The sequence below is a fragment of the Xiphophorus maculatus genome, chromosome 16 (assembly GCF_002775205.1).
Source record: "Xiphophorus maculatus strain JP 163 A chromosome 16, X_maculatus-5.0-male, whole genome shotgun sequence".
Taxonomy (NCBI): domain Eukaryota; kingdom Metazoa; phylum Chordata; class Actinopteri; order Cyprinodontiformes; family Poeciliidae; genus Xiphophorus; species Xiphophorus maculatus.
The window spans coordinates 9,866,416-9,882,085 of NC_036458.1; the positions used below are offsets into that span (position 1 = coordinate 9,866,416).

General features: G+C 37.4%; 1 protein-coding gene across 2 annotated transcripts; it reads right to left on the reverse strand.

Annotated features, from left to right (window-relative positions):
* Positions 1-33: 33 nt before the first annotated feature.
* LOC102233913 (LIM homeobox transcription factor 1-alpha-like) lies at positions 34-15,273 on the reverse strand. 2 transcript variants are annotated; one of them, XM_023348810.1, is made up of 10 exons: positions 15,253-15,273; positions 14,878-15,088; positions 13,205-13,293; positions 12,509-12,698; positions 2,860-3,092; positions 2,400-2,563; positions 2,202-2,279; positions 1,992-2,112; positions 1,767-1,922; positions 34-1,626 (listed from the first exon to the last, which is right to left on the reverse strand). In XM_023348810.1, exons 2-10 carry the CDS (start codon positions 14,919-14,921, stop codon positions 1,469-1,471), a joined length of 1,233 nt encoding a protein of 410 aa, XP_023204578.1. In that variant the 5' UTR covers positions 14,922-15,088; positions 15,253-15,273; the 3' UTR covers positions 34-1,468. The 2 variants fall into 2 exon arrangements, with proteins under 2 accessions (XP_023204578.1, XP_023204577.1); XM_023348809.1 differs by lacking the exon at positions 15,253-15,273 and having other exon boundaries at positions 14,878-15,095.
* Between the last annotated feature and the right edge of the window lie 397 nt (positions 15,274-15,670).

Sequence of the window (15,670 nt, forward strand, 5' to 3'; positions counted from 1 at the left end):
TGAATTATTAGTTCATGTCACATGAGCAATTGGTAAGTCTTTCATTATTTATTGTATTAAGGACAAATAAGGCAGTTTTACTGTAAAGGTAAAACCGCAGATTGGGTTGAAGATACATGAACATTAAATTCAAAGCACATCACCTTGCTGTCACTGAACAAAATAGATAAAATGTCATCTAGTACCACACAAATAAGTTACATTCACATTAATATCACAGTAAAAACGCCATGTATTATTAGAATCAAACAATTTCTTAAGAGTACCCCAGGCTTCGTCAGATCACTGACATTTAAATGAGATGGGTATCACCCTAATTCTTTTTTGTGCTAAAGGATGCCACAGGATGAGTCTGCTCCGATCCTTTCAGCAGCACTTGCTATCCAAAATAAAATTGGATTCTATTTCTATAGATCTACTTTGTGGCACACAAATATCATGCTATAGTTTAAATATTTGCTGATTATCACAGAAGGTACAAAATGTCTACCCAACAGTATCTATTAGGATATTTTTGACAAAGGAAATTATTACAGAAACTGATTGCAACAATTATGTGTGACACAGTTGTATTCACATTTACAATTGGAATTCATCATTGTGGACTTGAAGACCTAAGATTTGGGCATTGTAGACCTTTTGGTTGTAATTTACTACACTAAAATTTTATTGATGATATAAAAGCGTAAAGTAAAGTAATGAGCACTTATACAACCCTGTTTCCACTTAAGGCTTTTCAAATGACACTGGAAGGTCATCTATTTTCTAAATGCAAAAGTAATTTATTTTTGGTCCACTTTTTTAGCTGTCATTTGTCAAAAAGCATACAATTAGAAATATTAGGGGATTTAAAGGTGTCATTCTATCCAGCACAATTTCCTGAGATTACACTCAGGTCTCACAAACATACACACTAACCTGAGAGCAAAACTGTAGTCCCATACATATACTCTTGTATATGCTGCAGCCAGTCACACACACCGATAAAAATTAATCCAGATAGAACAAAGAAAGTTCACCAATGTACTAATAGCATTTAGAACCCCAAATGTTTAAAACTACCACAACCCCTACATACATTTAACTTGACTTGATTCATTAAAATTCTGTAACTTATTTATATGTAATGATCGATGTGTGGTTATTGTCTTTCAGTTTGAAAGTGAAGTGAAATATTCTCACCGAGTATGGCATAAATATGATGGAAAAAATAGAAGGCCATTATCATGGAAATTTACAGTGCCTGTAGTTCCAGCATATGATTCTTATTCAGGAAAGCACGAGAGGACATTATGCTAATCAGCAGAGTGATGTTATGACCGTCTGACTTGTGAAGATGTTTTCCAGCAGTAAAAGCTCAGGAATATGATTGGCGGTAGCCAGTTTAATTGAAAATAGTCCCATAGGCAGGTTGCTTCTCAGGGGTGAAAGGTGGAACAGGTGGGGTAAAGATGAGAGTTTTTAAGCGTCAGGAGGTGAAGTACGAGTTCTGCATGGAGTACAGACGGTCGATGGGGTTTCCTACTCGTCCTGCCAGGAGACCGGCTTCTCCTGTTGCCAAGAGACAGTCACCAAGGTGACTGAGGCTTCCATCGCTGTCCAAGTCATGGAAGACCGTCTCTGAGTCTGCAGCAAAGAGAAAGAGAATCCAAATATATGTGGTCAACATTTGTCTTTTTCAGTTATACTAAAAAAGAAGGGTGTCAGAAATGACTTTAAAGAATGAAAATGTACATCCAACTTGAGGCTTTATCAGTGCGTCTTACCATAGGAGTGGATCTGCTCACTGTTTAGTTGAGGAGGTGTCAGACCATGTCGAAATGGCTCTCCACTGTAAATGTTGGGGTCCAGAGAAAGTAGCTGCTGACGTGGCAAAGACGGATATCCTAGAATGCTATCCATTCCATGGGTACTAGATCCATCTGGAAAGGTAGAGGTTCATTTTAAATACTTCATTTTTTTGTCTGCCTTCTTCTAAATCTTTCTCTTACCCTCACTGTCATCATTGCTTTGACGGCCCCCTCTGCTAGGCCCTCTCCTGGTCCCTCCCAGTTGTTCTTGTTCCTGCTGCTGCTGCTGCTGTTGCTGCTGTCTGCGAGCTATCTTTTTCATCTAGGGCGCAAAATAGGATACTGTAAGAATTTAATAAGGGTGTTAACATATAAAGTGATAGAACATATCTTCAAGAAAGATAGTCTGACCTTAGCTCTCTGGTTTTGAAACCACACCTGTACAACTCGCACTGTCAGGCCAGTCTCTGCAGCCAGTGTTTCCCTCACCTACAGGTTAGAGTTTTTCATTGCATTATCAGACAACCGAGGAAAAAACAATGAACTCTGAAGGGAAAGTCGAGGTTTGTTTGGCATGTATTTTCACTGATAAGAGGCTGATTCACCCACCTTTCGGCATGGCTTGGCCGATACTTCAAAAGAGGCCTTGAAAGCTCGCCGCTGCTGTGTGGTCAAGATGGTGCGTGGTCGTTTTGAACGCTTGTGCTCTTTGCCTTCATCACCACCTTTCCCACTGCCAGATCCTCCCCCACCATCTTCGTCCTCACTTTTCACTGAATAAGACAAAGTGTTGACAAAGCTCAAACTTAAACCCCTGTGCAATGTGCTCAGCAAGGCAGTTTTGTGGTGTATCACTATTTGGATAATCTCTTTACAATTACTCTTATTAGTGATCCGACACAAGCTTGAAATCTTATTTTCCTCATCATGTTACTTGGTTATTTGGTACAATATGATTATGCTACGTGTTTACAAAGAAGAGTTATCAGAATATTCCGAAGAAATGCGTTCTTTTGTGACTTCCATTCGATGTGGCACAAGTTAAACAGTATTCCATCAAACACTGCACCTGATTCAGTTGGAGCAGGACTAATAGCAGCAAGCATTTCCCTCTCCTTTTCATAGTCCATGCGGCAGAGCAGCTGGCCTTCTTTCAACACAAACTCATCACCTCTCTGCAGTCGGCGTTCACACTCGCAGCAGCTGAAGCAGCCCAGGTGGTATACCTGGCCCAGCACACGCATTATCAGCTCAGAGCGTCCAATGACCTGCAGGCAAGCGCTGCACTTCCTTATAAAGAGCCTGAAAGTAGAGAGAAGCAGAGAAACATGCCCATATGTGTTCAGATTGGTTTATGTCTGAAAGCAGAAAGGCAGTTAAGGCAATTAAATTTGAAGATATAAACAAGGTTCTCTAATACATTTACCCTCGACTACAATTAACATGTAGATGAGTGAAGCCTCTTAATTAAAGACTGTACAGGCATTACTCAATTCACTGAGCAACAAGGTGAACATCTGTTAAGATGAGTAACAATTGTTCCCAACAGTTTTGTGCTTTGGTTTCTCTCTAATGACAGCAGGTGGCAGTAGTTAGTTGATAATCTACTGCATTTTCGAGCACAAGCCTTAAATGTTGAGAACTTGTTACATTCCAGGTAACCTTATACAAACCATAATCTTAAAAATACATAGGCTACTCTGTAAATTACTCCTAAAATACTCTTTGTTGGATCCATTTATTTTTCTATTTTTCTTTTGTTCCTCTATTTCTCCCCCTCTGTGATGTTATAACCTTTCAATTGCTCTCATGCTTCACAATTACTTCCAGTGCCTATTTACATTCACAGGGCCCAAGACTCTGACTTTAAATTCCTCCCAAATCCCTGTTCTTGCACTTGGTTTCCTCCCCCTCCCTCAGCCTTTTCTGCCAGCATTCCCAGTTTTCCCTCATGCCCTCCAAGCCTGCCTCCCCAGTTCACTGAAACTAATAAAGACAGGATTAATTAGATTGTTGTTTAAACAGTGAGATGGCCAGACAGACGCTGTAAACTCATAACCAGGGATTGGTGATAGCATGGGGTTAATCTCTCTCCTCTCACTTATGCACACAAAACACACACACAAACACAGGTACTAGCCCACACATACACATGCATGCAAACCAACATTAGGTCATGCAACAACTGCCTTACTTACTTACTTAAATGCAACACCTATTATCGTGCTGTTGGTTTAAAATAACTCCAGCAAGGTCATAGTTTTAATCCACAAGAACATCAGTATCACTTTTGAAGAATGAGGAACTCAAGAGCAGAAGAGATCTAGAATCAGTCAAGACTCGTGGATACCGAAATAGCATCACAACAAAACACAGATCTTGTTAGGAAAGGAGAGAGAATGAAAAGGGAGGGAATGAAGTGAGGAGGAAATGAAGGCTGAGTAATGACCTTCCCAGAATGAGTGAGAGTAAGGTGTTGTTGCCCAAATCTGGAGTGCAAAGACAGAGCCAGGTCTGCACATTAGAGCTTCTAATCTGTGATTCTGTCCCAAACGCAGCTGCTGCAGCTAATCTTTCTCAATCCATCTGCCAAACGCTCTCCCCAAATTCCCCAAATGACAGTGTCTCAAACTTGATACCAAAAACAAAAGTAGGCTACCTGTTGTCAACCCAATAGCCTAATTGTGTGTCTTATGTTTTACTGTTTTTAAACCTACTTTCTCATTAAAACGATGCAATGCACTCCAGACAGACAATTCATCTGTAAATTGGCAAACATGCTGTGGTAGTCAGTGGTATCACAAGCATATTCTACAAAGAATAACCCATCAGTGTGGTTTTTGCGCAGGCTCATTCTACATCTGAATAGGCACTTCAGTATCTTAAATAGTTTCTTTCACTGTGGACAATGCTCAACAGAACAGAATTGTCAGGGCTGCTTGACATAAGACGGATGATGTGTGTGGTTAACTCCCACACTCCCTAATCAATGTGTACACAGCACGATAGGAATTTACTCAACATGGCACATGAAGGCAACTTGGGGTAACTGCCACAGAGGGGGGTCTGTAAGTAGATCAGTCTAATCCCTCTAATAGAAGTATCATTCGCACATGGTCATGTTTGGGGGGCAGCTTACCAAAATCACAATAAACACAAGAGAGGGCAACCATGCACTTGAGGCAGCCTAAATTTAGCTTCACCATATTTATGCAAACATGTTACAATTTTCTGAGCATTTATAATTCATCTGTTTGAGAATCTGAAGTAATGATTAATAATGCCTATTAAACTGTAAGCTATTTTGTGGGAAAACACAATGTCAGCTTGTACATTACTGCAGGTCAATGCATACAGAAAGGAATACAAGTGTACGTCAGTCAAGACTTTGTTTTGTTCAAGATTCAAAAAAGGGAATTTCATGTGCAATGCAATGGATTTTTGAGACTATTGAGGGTTAGAAGGTTAGAGCTCAAAGATTAAAAGATCAAATTCAGAAAGACAGAGACGTGCTGCATTCGTAGAGTTCTGACATCATCACGTGTTTCCTCTTTGTATTTCTCTAGATCCAAGGCATACAACCAGAATCTCTGCCATCTCCCTTAAGCTGTGTCATGTGGCATTGTTTAGCCTGTGAGCTCCGACAAGTTTAACACTGTCTGGACTGAAATACACTCATTTCATAAATATGTATGCGTCTTAGAGCTGTTACAGTTTAGTTCATCCCTGTGTTGTCATGATTAATATTTATACAGCTATTGGTTTGGTTAAACTGTATTTAAATTATTCTTGGTTTGGGTGCAGTGGTACTTAAATGCCTTGAAAAGAGAGGTTGTCATTCATTTCAAACACCTGGACTGTTATTTACTCTCAGAATATGATACACTTAGGTCCTGATGTGCTACATTTTGATTCCTGCAAACTTATTGACAGCAACATGTGACACATAACTGGCACTCCCTGAAAATTAAGGTATAACAAAAGGATTGAGGAGATACAGGAAAAAAGAACAAATCATATGCATCAATCTTACTTTTAAGTTGCATTTTGTTTTTATTCCTTAGGTATGTGCGCGTGTATGCGCGCAGGTGTATGTGTGTGTATACACATATGCGTGCACACTTTTGGCGGATATTGCTCTGTGGAGCAAAATGGCTCAGAGCCAGGGTTCAGTAATCACATCATCTCCTTTTATTAAATCTCCCTGCGCTGCTTCTGTGTTATTAAAATCTCCCAGCATTCCCCACGATACTTGCTACCCAGCCACCACTCTCACACATACGGTTTTGTGCGTGGGTGTGTGTGTGTGTGTGTGCGTGTGCGTGCGTATGGATATAGCGATATATCTATATATCTCTATGTCAATAAATATGTGGATATATCTGCTATCTCTCCCTCTATTCACACACACACACGCACCCACACACACACACATGCCCACACATACACACACGCATACATATATGTGTATATATATATAGCTATATATCTATCCATAGATAGATAGATAGATAGATAGATAGATAGATAGATAGATAGATAGATAGATAGATAGATAGATAGATAGATAGATAGATAGATAGATAGATAGATAGATAGATAGATAGATAGATAGATAGATAGATAGATAGATAGATAGATAGATAGATAGATAGATACCACCTTATGCACTCAAGCATAAACTTAAACACAGAGATAACTGTGGTGTAAACACAGATAAGGTGAATGAGTGCAAACATACAACAATAAAACAGCGACAGATGCTGTCATTTGCTTAACACGTCAACCTTTAATATCAGTAGTTTGCTAATGACTGCTTTCCAAAACCAAAACCTCACATATAGTTATATAGTCTCATTAAAAATTGTTCACAATAGTAAAACTGCAAGTGTATTAGAGAGCAGAATTGATTTTTAAAATATTAAAAAAGTCACCAAAAGCCTCTGTGACATGCATGGTTTGCATGAAATGTGTTTCTATGTAGGTTTGTGTGTCTTTGATCAAGAATGAATGCTATGTGTCAGGATGTAGATGTGTGTTTGTGAGCGTGAGTGATAGGGTGTGTGTTAGTTTAGATAAAACAGTTAATCCCCAGGCCACCAGAACGCAATATCCTGTCTGCCCGTTTCTCATTTCCTGTTTGACTCTGGCGGAGCGGGAAGCAGCAGGGAGGGGCTGGTGGGGGACAGTGGGGTCCGTTACCTCAGAAACAGAAGATACAGCAGACTGGTTAGAGAAAAGTCTATGCCAATCTCTCTATCTCTCCCTCTCTCTGATGCAACCCCCTATTCTCACTCTTTTTTCCTTCTCCCTCTCTGCTTTTATTATCTCAGATTTAATAAAGCTGAAGCGAGCAGCTTGTTCTGCCATGAAACATTTATTAGCTGTCTGTTATAAAATTGTTGTGGGGGAGGAAAGATGATGGGGTCTCATCTCACATTATGCAAAAACAGTGGCAATACCAAACTTACGACCCCTCCCACAGACATAAACACACACACACACGAGCACGCCCACATACACTAACACACAATATACCAGATAAAAATCAGCTCATCAGTATGCCCTTTCTCTCTAAAACTCTCAGATATTTCCTCTTTTCTCTGTTTGTCCCATTTTGAACCTGTTCTTGATCACTTTAAGTTTTGCTATATGTTCTTTTACTCATTTTTATTAGAACTGATAGTCAACAGCACATCACCAATACAAAACAAAGAGACATCAAACTCGCTCATCCCCATTTTGTTTTCTTTTGGCAAACATCCAACCATCATCTTTTGAACTGCTCATTTTGCTCAGGAAAAAGCATTGTGGTGCATGAAAATTATGAATGTAATATTTCGATCCCTTGACATGAGTTTATATATATGTGAACAGATTTTTTGAAAAAATATATGTAATGGTGTGCGCAGACACTTTTTTTTTTTTTACTTTTGCAGTAGCTTTCTCTTTATTCTCTTAATAAAGTTTAAAAACACCACATTTTAATTGTAGCACATTTATTTTATTAGGGAGAAATATTTTCCTTCAGCAAAATTTTAAGTGGCACAAGTATGGCTGAAACTTTGCATTACCCCCCTTTGCCAACAGGATAGAACTTTCTCTTCCCCTACATTTCACAAGTCTGCAAAATTTAGAGAAAGGGATCTTTAACCATTCTTCATTCCACACAGCTCCTAGATTAAATAAAACATGGTTCTTCTCTTATGATTTCTTCTAATTTACTTAATCTACATGTTTTCTTTTGGATTTACATCTAGGGACTGAGATGACGATGAAAGAAGGTTTATTTTTTGAACCTTTTTGTGTTTATGAGGGGATATGTGTTGGCCAAATAACCCATTTTTGGTTTAATGGCAGGAAAAAACCATGCAAGATTAACAAGGTTTTCAGTGTCTTTGAAGAAACAGGCCCACAGTATCATAGGGGGTTCACCATACATAGAAATTTACCATTTGTGTCAGACCAAACCCACCTACAATGATTGATGCTGAAAAGCTCAATTGAGGATTTTTCTAACCAAAGCTCACAGTTCCAGTACATGTTTATTGTTTGTGTTGATGAGCTAGAAGGGTCCTTTCCCGACAGGCCTTTCAAAAAGTTCTTGTCATGCAGCTAATGTCTAAAACTTGTTATGGAGACTTGGTGACCCTCAAGATGTCTGTACTGTTTTCCAAACGTGGTTTTACTTCCCAGTGCATCACAGTGCATGGAAAGATAAATATGCATCCTTGTCCGCCTGTGTGGCCATTGGCTGACAGAATTGGACGTCTACATATATCATGCCATATTTATAGCCCAAGGAAAGAGAAAGATACTTTAAGCTGGTCAGCTTAAGAAAAGTACAAGTGATATCATTTAACATTTATTTTAAGGAATTGCTGAAGTTACCAAATATTGAGGCTCAGTTTTTTTTTCTTTTGTTGCAAAAGATTTGCATGAGTTTTTTTAAAGACCCATCCCAACTTTTTTCAGGCATTTTAACCATCTTTATTAGCAATAATAATAAATTTATCCACATCTGCAAACATTGCAGTTCTGACATGTCAAAGCATTATTTACCCATTGAATCACATTCAATAAGAACATTAACTTTTTTTTGTTTTTTATTTATTACAATAAAATCAGTTCTATTTGTCTCACTAGTTTTTAGTACATTGATTAATAAGAGATTTAGTTTCGGATAATTGGATGATTCATGTATTTAAACATATTTGTTTTTTAATACCAACATTAAAACTACTTGAGTTTTTAAAAATGGATTATAGTTATGGGCTGCTGAAAATAACAAATAAAAGTGTTTTTAGCTAAATGTTTGTTTCTAAACACATTTAAAAATCATTTAAAAGTATCTGATTTTTGTTCAATAATTATTGTGGAGGCCGACAGAAATAAACCTTCGTGATCTGTTTGACATATTACATAATTTTGTGCTAGTGTTTCACAGCAACACACAGTCAGATTTGTCATCCTGACAGCCAGAGATTTCAATAATTAGCACAGAACCCAATCAGTCTCACCACAATTTCTTCCCTTTCGCCCCCTGAGACACAAGGCAGCGACTGTGGTTCGGGTGGTGGGGCGATTAAGAGAAAACAAGGGATAAATGGGGAGATAAACTGTTTGGTGTCATCACTGCTATCAATCTCAACAAGAAGGAAATGAGGTTTGGTATACAGAAATATTATTACAAAGGAGACAGTGATGAATGAGGTAATGGATCAAGAGACAGGGAGAGGGATGGCTGATAGGGTGGAGGTGTAGAACGGAAGATGAAATATATTTGCTATCCCTGGATTCAGACTCAGGAGTTCACAAAAAAAACACACACTCAGCACAACTCTGTTTAGATTGTTCATAGTATAGTTATGTGCAGTATATAATTACATATATTTTAAATAGCAGACAATATTAAACATTTAAACATCTCTGTGCCTCCCAACCCACATTGCATGGCATTAGTTAGTATCTGCACCAGTCTCCCACTTGGTTAAAGCTGCTTTTTTGGTTTTATAGAAGAGTTTTCTAGGTTCTGCATTGCCAGACAGCAGTCTTATTGTGACAAAATCGTTACATCTTAAGGTTAAAGTACGTTGTTTCCCATCATCCTGCCTTAATTTGATCTATCGATGTTATTTACTATAGTTTTCCAAACCGATCAGCTTGAAAGGATTTTTTTTACTGTCTACACCAAAAATAAGTAGGAAAATGTTTATGAATACAACATGGAATAGAAACTATTTTCATACTTCAGTGATGTGCCCGAGCTGTTAAACCTGATTATTAATTTCATCTAAATATTTCCACTGTTGTGCCGAAGCCTTACATTCACATTTAAAGCAACTATCTTAGAATAATTAGAGAGGGAGTCCTTCAAAAATATTAAATATGCAAATGCTGAATTAGGTTTCGCCTTCAGGCAGTTACGCTGAGATGCATTGTGTGGGAGATGGACTCATATTTCAATGTAAGATTGCTTTTCTAATGTGAATTGTTGTTTCCTGACATGCTTACTTTTTCATCCCGACCTAGTAATTCTAAATCTGGTCTACTACTTTCATCCTTCCACATGCAAGTTGAGTTCTAAAGAAAATAAACAATGTTTTCCTCATAGATTACGAGGAAAAGAGTACGTGAGGATGTCCTTCATGGGGGACTGTATACTGTGAAGGAGCCGGAGCTTTTGCATGTGTTTGTGCTCAATGACGTAATCCAGCCAGATATGAGCATAAAAATCTTGTAAAGTTTGTAAGATGCTGACTCAATAAGAATGTTAAATTAGGATAAATAATCTGAATATTATTTATGTAATTCCAAACATGCAAATATAACTCATAAGTCTGTATCAACATCAAGCAAATTATCTTTCCTGACGCAGATGGAGCACTACTGAAACTGAGTCTCACGTAAAAAGCCTAAAGGGAAAAAAAAATAAAAATCCTGTGCTAATAATTGTGTGAATTCCTCTAAAGTTCTTATGCATGATCCAAATTCCTGGACAACCTTCTCTGTTGCAATACACACACCTGCTTTAGATGGGGGAGTGTGTAGTGTAAGGCGCTGATGGACAGTCTGCAGGGAAAACAAGGAGACATTGTTGCTGATCTGCTGAAGGTCACAGACATTACTGTGTGCCAAGTCTGGCACCACCTCACACAACAAGGCAACACAGCATATGCATAGACAACTAAAACAACGCTGTGACGAATTAAGCACTTACTGTTGATATGAATCTGAAATTATATTCATTACACAAGGAAATCAAATTGCCTTTTTCATTCCATCACTGATAATCATGACTCATATGTAGTTTTGTCTGTACTTTCCCACTCATTTTTACAGATGAACGTCACACAATGGGGCTTTGATCTTCTTCTTTCTCACCCTCTCTCCTCCAGATGCCAGGTACAGTGGGAGAGTCTATGCTGCTGGATGCCGTCTAACACATTTCAAAACAATGATAACAAGCTCCAGGCTTTTCTTTAAGCTGTCCAAGCAGGAGCTTCCTCTGCAGACGCACACGGACTAGCATTGACCAAAAAAATAAATAAAAAAAACTAAAGGAAATGACCATGAAAGTATTCCTAAAGCTGAATCAGCAAACAATATGCCGTGCATTTCACCAGCTGCTGTTTTTTAAAACTATTTTACACTTTGGTATAACATTGTACTTTATTCAAAAAGTTTGTCGAGGCAAATAAGGTTGTGTAAATTTAGGAATTTTTTATTATACATTTAGCAGAAATTTGATTTGGATAGGCAAATTGTTGCCTACGTACACAAGGTTTAGACAAAATTAATTTGCTGTTGCAAATAAATTAATAATTGTGAAACGCATTGATACTGATAGAAGCATTGATAAAATAAAAAAATTCTATTTTTTTCTTCACAAAAGGCTATGATCTTTAAACTGGGCAAAGGTTTGAATGCATCTAATTATTATATGTAGCTAAATACCTATGTGTATCCCACATACACTCTGATAGTGTCAGTTTCAGTTTTAACTTAAATGAAATGTAAAATTTCCAAACAGCTTGAATGATTCCATTATTGCATGTGTAGTTTTGACCTGTGGCTTTGGTGCACTTGTTTAGAATAATTGACTTATGGGACTTATGGAACAGCTTAATTACAGGATTTTCTAAAGATGGCGAGAGTGCAGAAGTTCAGACCTTTTGTAGAGTTTTCTCATTAATCATGTGTTTTGCTTTGAAAACAGTAAACAAAAAGTACTTTTTCTTATTGGTTGCAAAACATACTGGAAGCATTTTTCTGACAAAACAAAACCGAGACAGCAATTAACCAAACCTACAGCACAGGTTAATGTGACATTTTTATGTTGTTCTTTCTTCTTCCTCAGCTAGTGCAACTATCCCTGCTCCCTTTGCACCGACTTCCACTGATTATGCACAGCCTCTATGAACCCTCCCTTCGACTTAACCTCAAATCCTACCTTAATGCTAACCTGAGCACATTGTCTCATTTGCACCGGGTTTTGACACTCAACGTCAGAGATTACACGAGAAAACGGTAGGCAATATGTAAATCAAAACACACCTGAAGTCAATAAAATAAAATAAATAAATAAATAAAAACACTTAGTGCACATTTGCATGGGGACCGTTTCCAAAGAATAAGGAACACAGTATTTTTTAAAAAGAACGCTTTGTTAGGAAATTGATTTTTCTCTTCTTAATTTGTTGAGAAATGCGTCTTACTTTTCATAGTCATGCTTGCAGTACAGCAGACGGTCCCTGCAGTAACAGGTCCCGGTGAGTGCGCTCAGACAGACGGCGCACTTGACGCAGGTCTCGTGCCAGGACCGCTCGTTCACGCGCAACAGGAAGCGGTCGGCGATGGGAGACTCGCAGCCCGCGCACACTTCTCCTCCTCCTCTGAAATCTGGACCTGATGGGAGCATATCACTGCCACAGTTACAGCGAAAAGGCCAGAACTAGTTCTGATATATAAATTAAAAAAAAAAAAATCTTAAGCCTATCATCTGGCGCAAGCCAACTGTTCTTTCTCCCGATAAGGAAAAAATGGGAATATCCCTTTTGATGTTCGAAAAGCAAAAAGGTTACACAGACTTTTGATACAAATCGTATTTAAAGTGATTCAAATTTCTTTAAAATGATGTGGTATTGCGTGACATAAGTAACATCATAGATCCCTTTGACACTGCGCTTGCGACTTTTTTTTTTTTTTTTTTTTTAAATCTCAAAACCAGCACAAATTAAATCTTAAAGTGTTCTTATATGTACTTAACCCTGGGGTGAATTTAGCTCACTCTTTTCTATATTTAGAAATTGTCATATGTCAAGCTTTCAAAAATATTTCATTGTAGATATTTTTTATTTTAAAAAGCTGCTCATAAAACCCCGTTCATCTGAGTATTGCAACACAGAACTCACCAAAAGGCGTAGAGGACGGAGGCTGTTGCAAACAGGACTGCTGGTTCTCTTCAGTTTTCATTCCTTCTCTCCTTCCCTCAGTGTGATCGCTAAAGACACAAAATCACACAATATCGAAGAAATCATCGCAGGACATTCAAACACCGAAGGAAACCACGAGAACACGTGAGCCAAAGATGGAAAATTAAGCATCCGTCCATGTTTTTTTCTTTCATGCGGCACTGATGCATAGTTAATAAATATTAAATTGAATTTTCAAAAACTATTACACTGGACTAGGTCGACGTCTTTAAATGCAGGAAAATTTAATGACAAAAATAACAAAAAATAAATATATATAAAGACATATATATATTTGCAAAAGTCAACGAATCAAACTTGAACATCAAATGTTAGTTTTCGATTCAAACATCCCAGTAGTTCAGCATGAGCCTCAGATTCCTCATCCAGCCCTGACACGCCTACATTGTATTAGCCACTTTTAAAATGTTAATTTTATTTCGAAGGCTACAGTGTTTAGGTTTTATTGAAACAACGAAAAAATAATAAAAAAAAGAACATGCAAAAAACATTATTTTTATTTTTCCTTCTCCTTCATTTCTATTTTAAATGTTACTAAAAACATGCGTATTCCTTTAAACATTGAACGTAAATTCAGTTTAAACGTCATATAGGCTTTTAATGGCAACCAAAATCTTAAATTTGTTTTTTAAATCGTATTGTACCAGACATATTTTGGTTTAAAAAAAACCCCATTCTAAGCAAAGTCTCTACGTGTATATATATAAAAAAATGCAACTTGGATTTTTTTTTTCAATCTAATTTGTTCAGAAAGCGTATTCAGAACAACATAAAGGACTTTAAATAGTTTAGCAAATTTTTCAAAAGCTAAAAACAAGATTAATTGAAATATTAGGTCTTGTCTGGAATATCAGACCGTCTGAAATTCCTTCTTATAATAGTTCAAACTCCAATAACGGTTATTATAATACATTTACTTTTAAAACACATGAAAGAAATATTTGGGCCGTTCTTTCACAAAATAATCAGACTATGCAAATAAATTATGCAAATGTACTTATTCTGATTGGGGATTTTTGTTGTGGGGCTTCAATAAAATGATGAATTGATTGCCACTCAATGGGTTGTGAAAGCTTGAAATCCTGTTTTGTTTTATTATTTCCAACCAGTCAATAAAACGTAGGTTTCATTCGGCCCATTTAGCAATTTAAATGAAACCGTCACATAACATTACCGTCAAGCATTGTTTGAGTAGTGAAAGTAATAATAATAATAATAATAATAATAATAATTTTATTTGAGCTATCCAACTCATTCATTTGTTTTCCCCCCTCAATCATAAAAAAGTAGGTCAGTTATGACCGCATAACATAAATGTGGACAAAATCCAGGATGAGGAATATATGAGAAATAGCTGATAGAAGAAAAATAGTATCAATTTCAGCACTTTATCCATTCTCACTATACAAAAAAATTTTAATAAATAAATAAAAAATCAGCGAAATTATCATTTTATCCTGCTCATTTACAGTGAAAAAGCATCCCACCCAGAGCGCTTTGCTTTAGAAAAAGAAAGATTGACTCAAGTACAACTTTTGCATCTCACCATGCTGCTTTCTCCGACAACCTGTTCCTGGATCTCGGAGTCTTACCTTGAGGTGAAACACACTCCTCCTGAAATCTCGGTTGGCAACATTTAAATCCAGCGAAACCTCCAGATCGGGTGTGACTCAACAGAAGCGCCTATATGGATCGTCCACATGAGCTACTTCACTGTTTGCTTACGGAAAAAAATTCCAACATCATGATGCCCCACAAATACGGTCTATTGTGTCTCCCGATTTCTCCGACAGCCGCGTCGCTCTGGGTTGTGGAGTAAAAAGGGAGCGGAGGGAGGAGATGGACACAGACGGTGGGAGGGAGAAGGTGCGGAAGATGATGAGAGAAGATGAGCAATAATACGAGCCTATTGATAAGTGTTGGGGAGGATCGTTTGAATATGTGTTTAGGGTTAGATCAATACTTACAAGGGCACAGTTAAGCAATAACTTTATGCTGATATCCTCTTGTAGGCTATGACAAATAAATCTGTTGTGGCTTTGATAATATTCTCAATCGTCTTGATTCTGGGCTAAATCTCCGAAGCAGCAAAGGAACATAAGTATTGATAACGGACTTAAATATTAGGAAAAAAATAATAATAAACTAGCTTTACTTTACAATTTCTCTAAGCTTTCTGAGATCAGTGGATGAACATTTATACGTTTGGTGTTTTAAAAATATTATATATATATATAAAAAAAATGAAACCACGAAATACAATTAGTAAAATATTTTATTGCTCTTACTGTTATTTTTTTTTAAACATGGTTTTGTCCTACACCGAGCTATCGCCCTCTTGTGTCTAAAGAAGAAAGGTGCATTGGTCAAAAACCAAAACAAGGA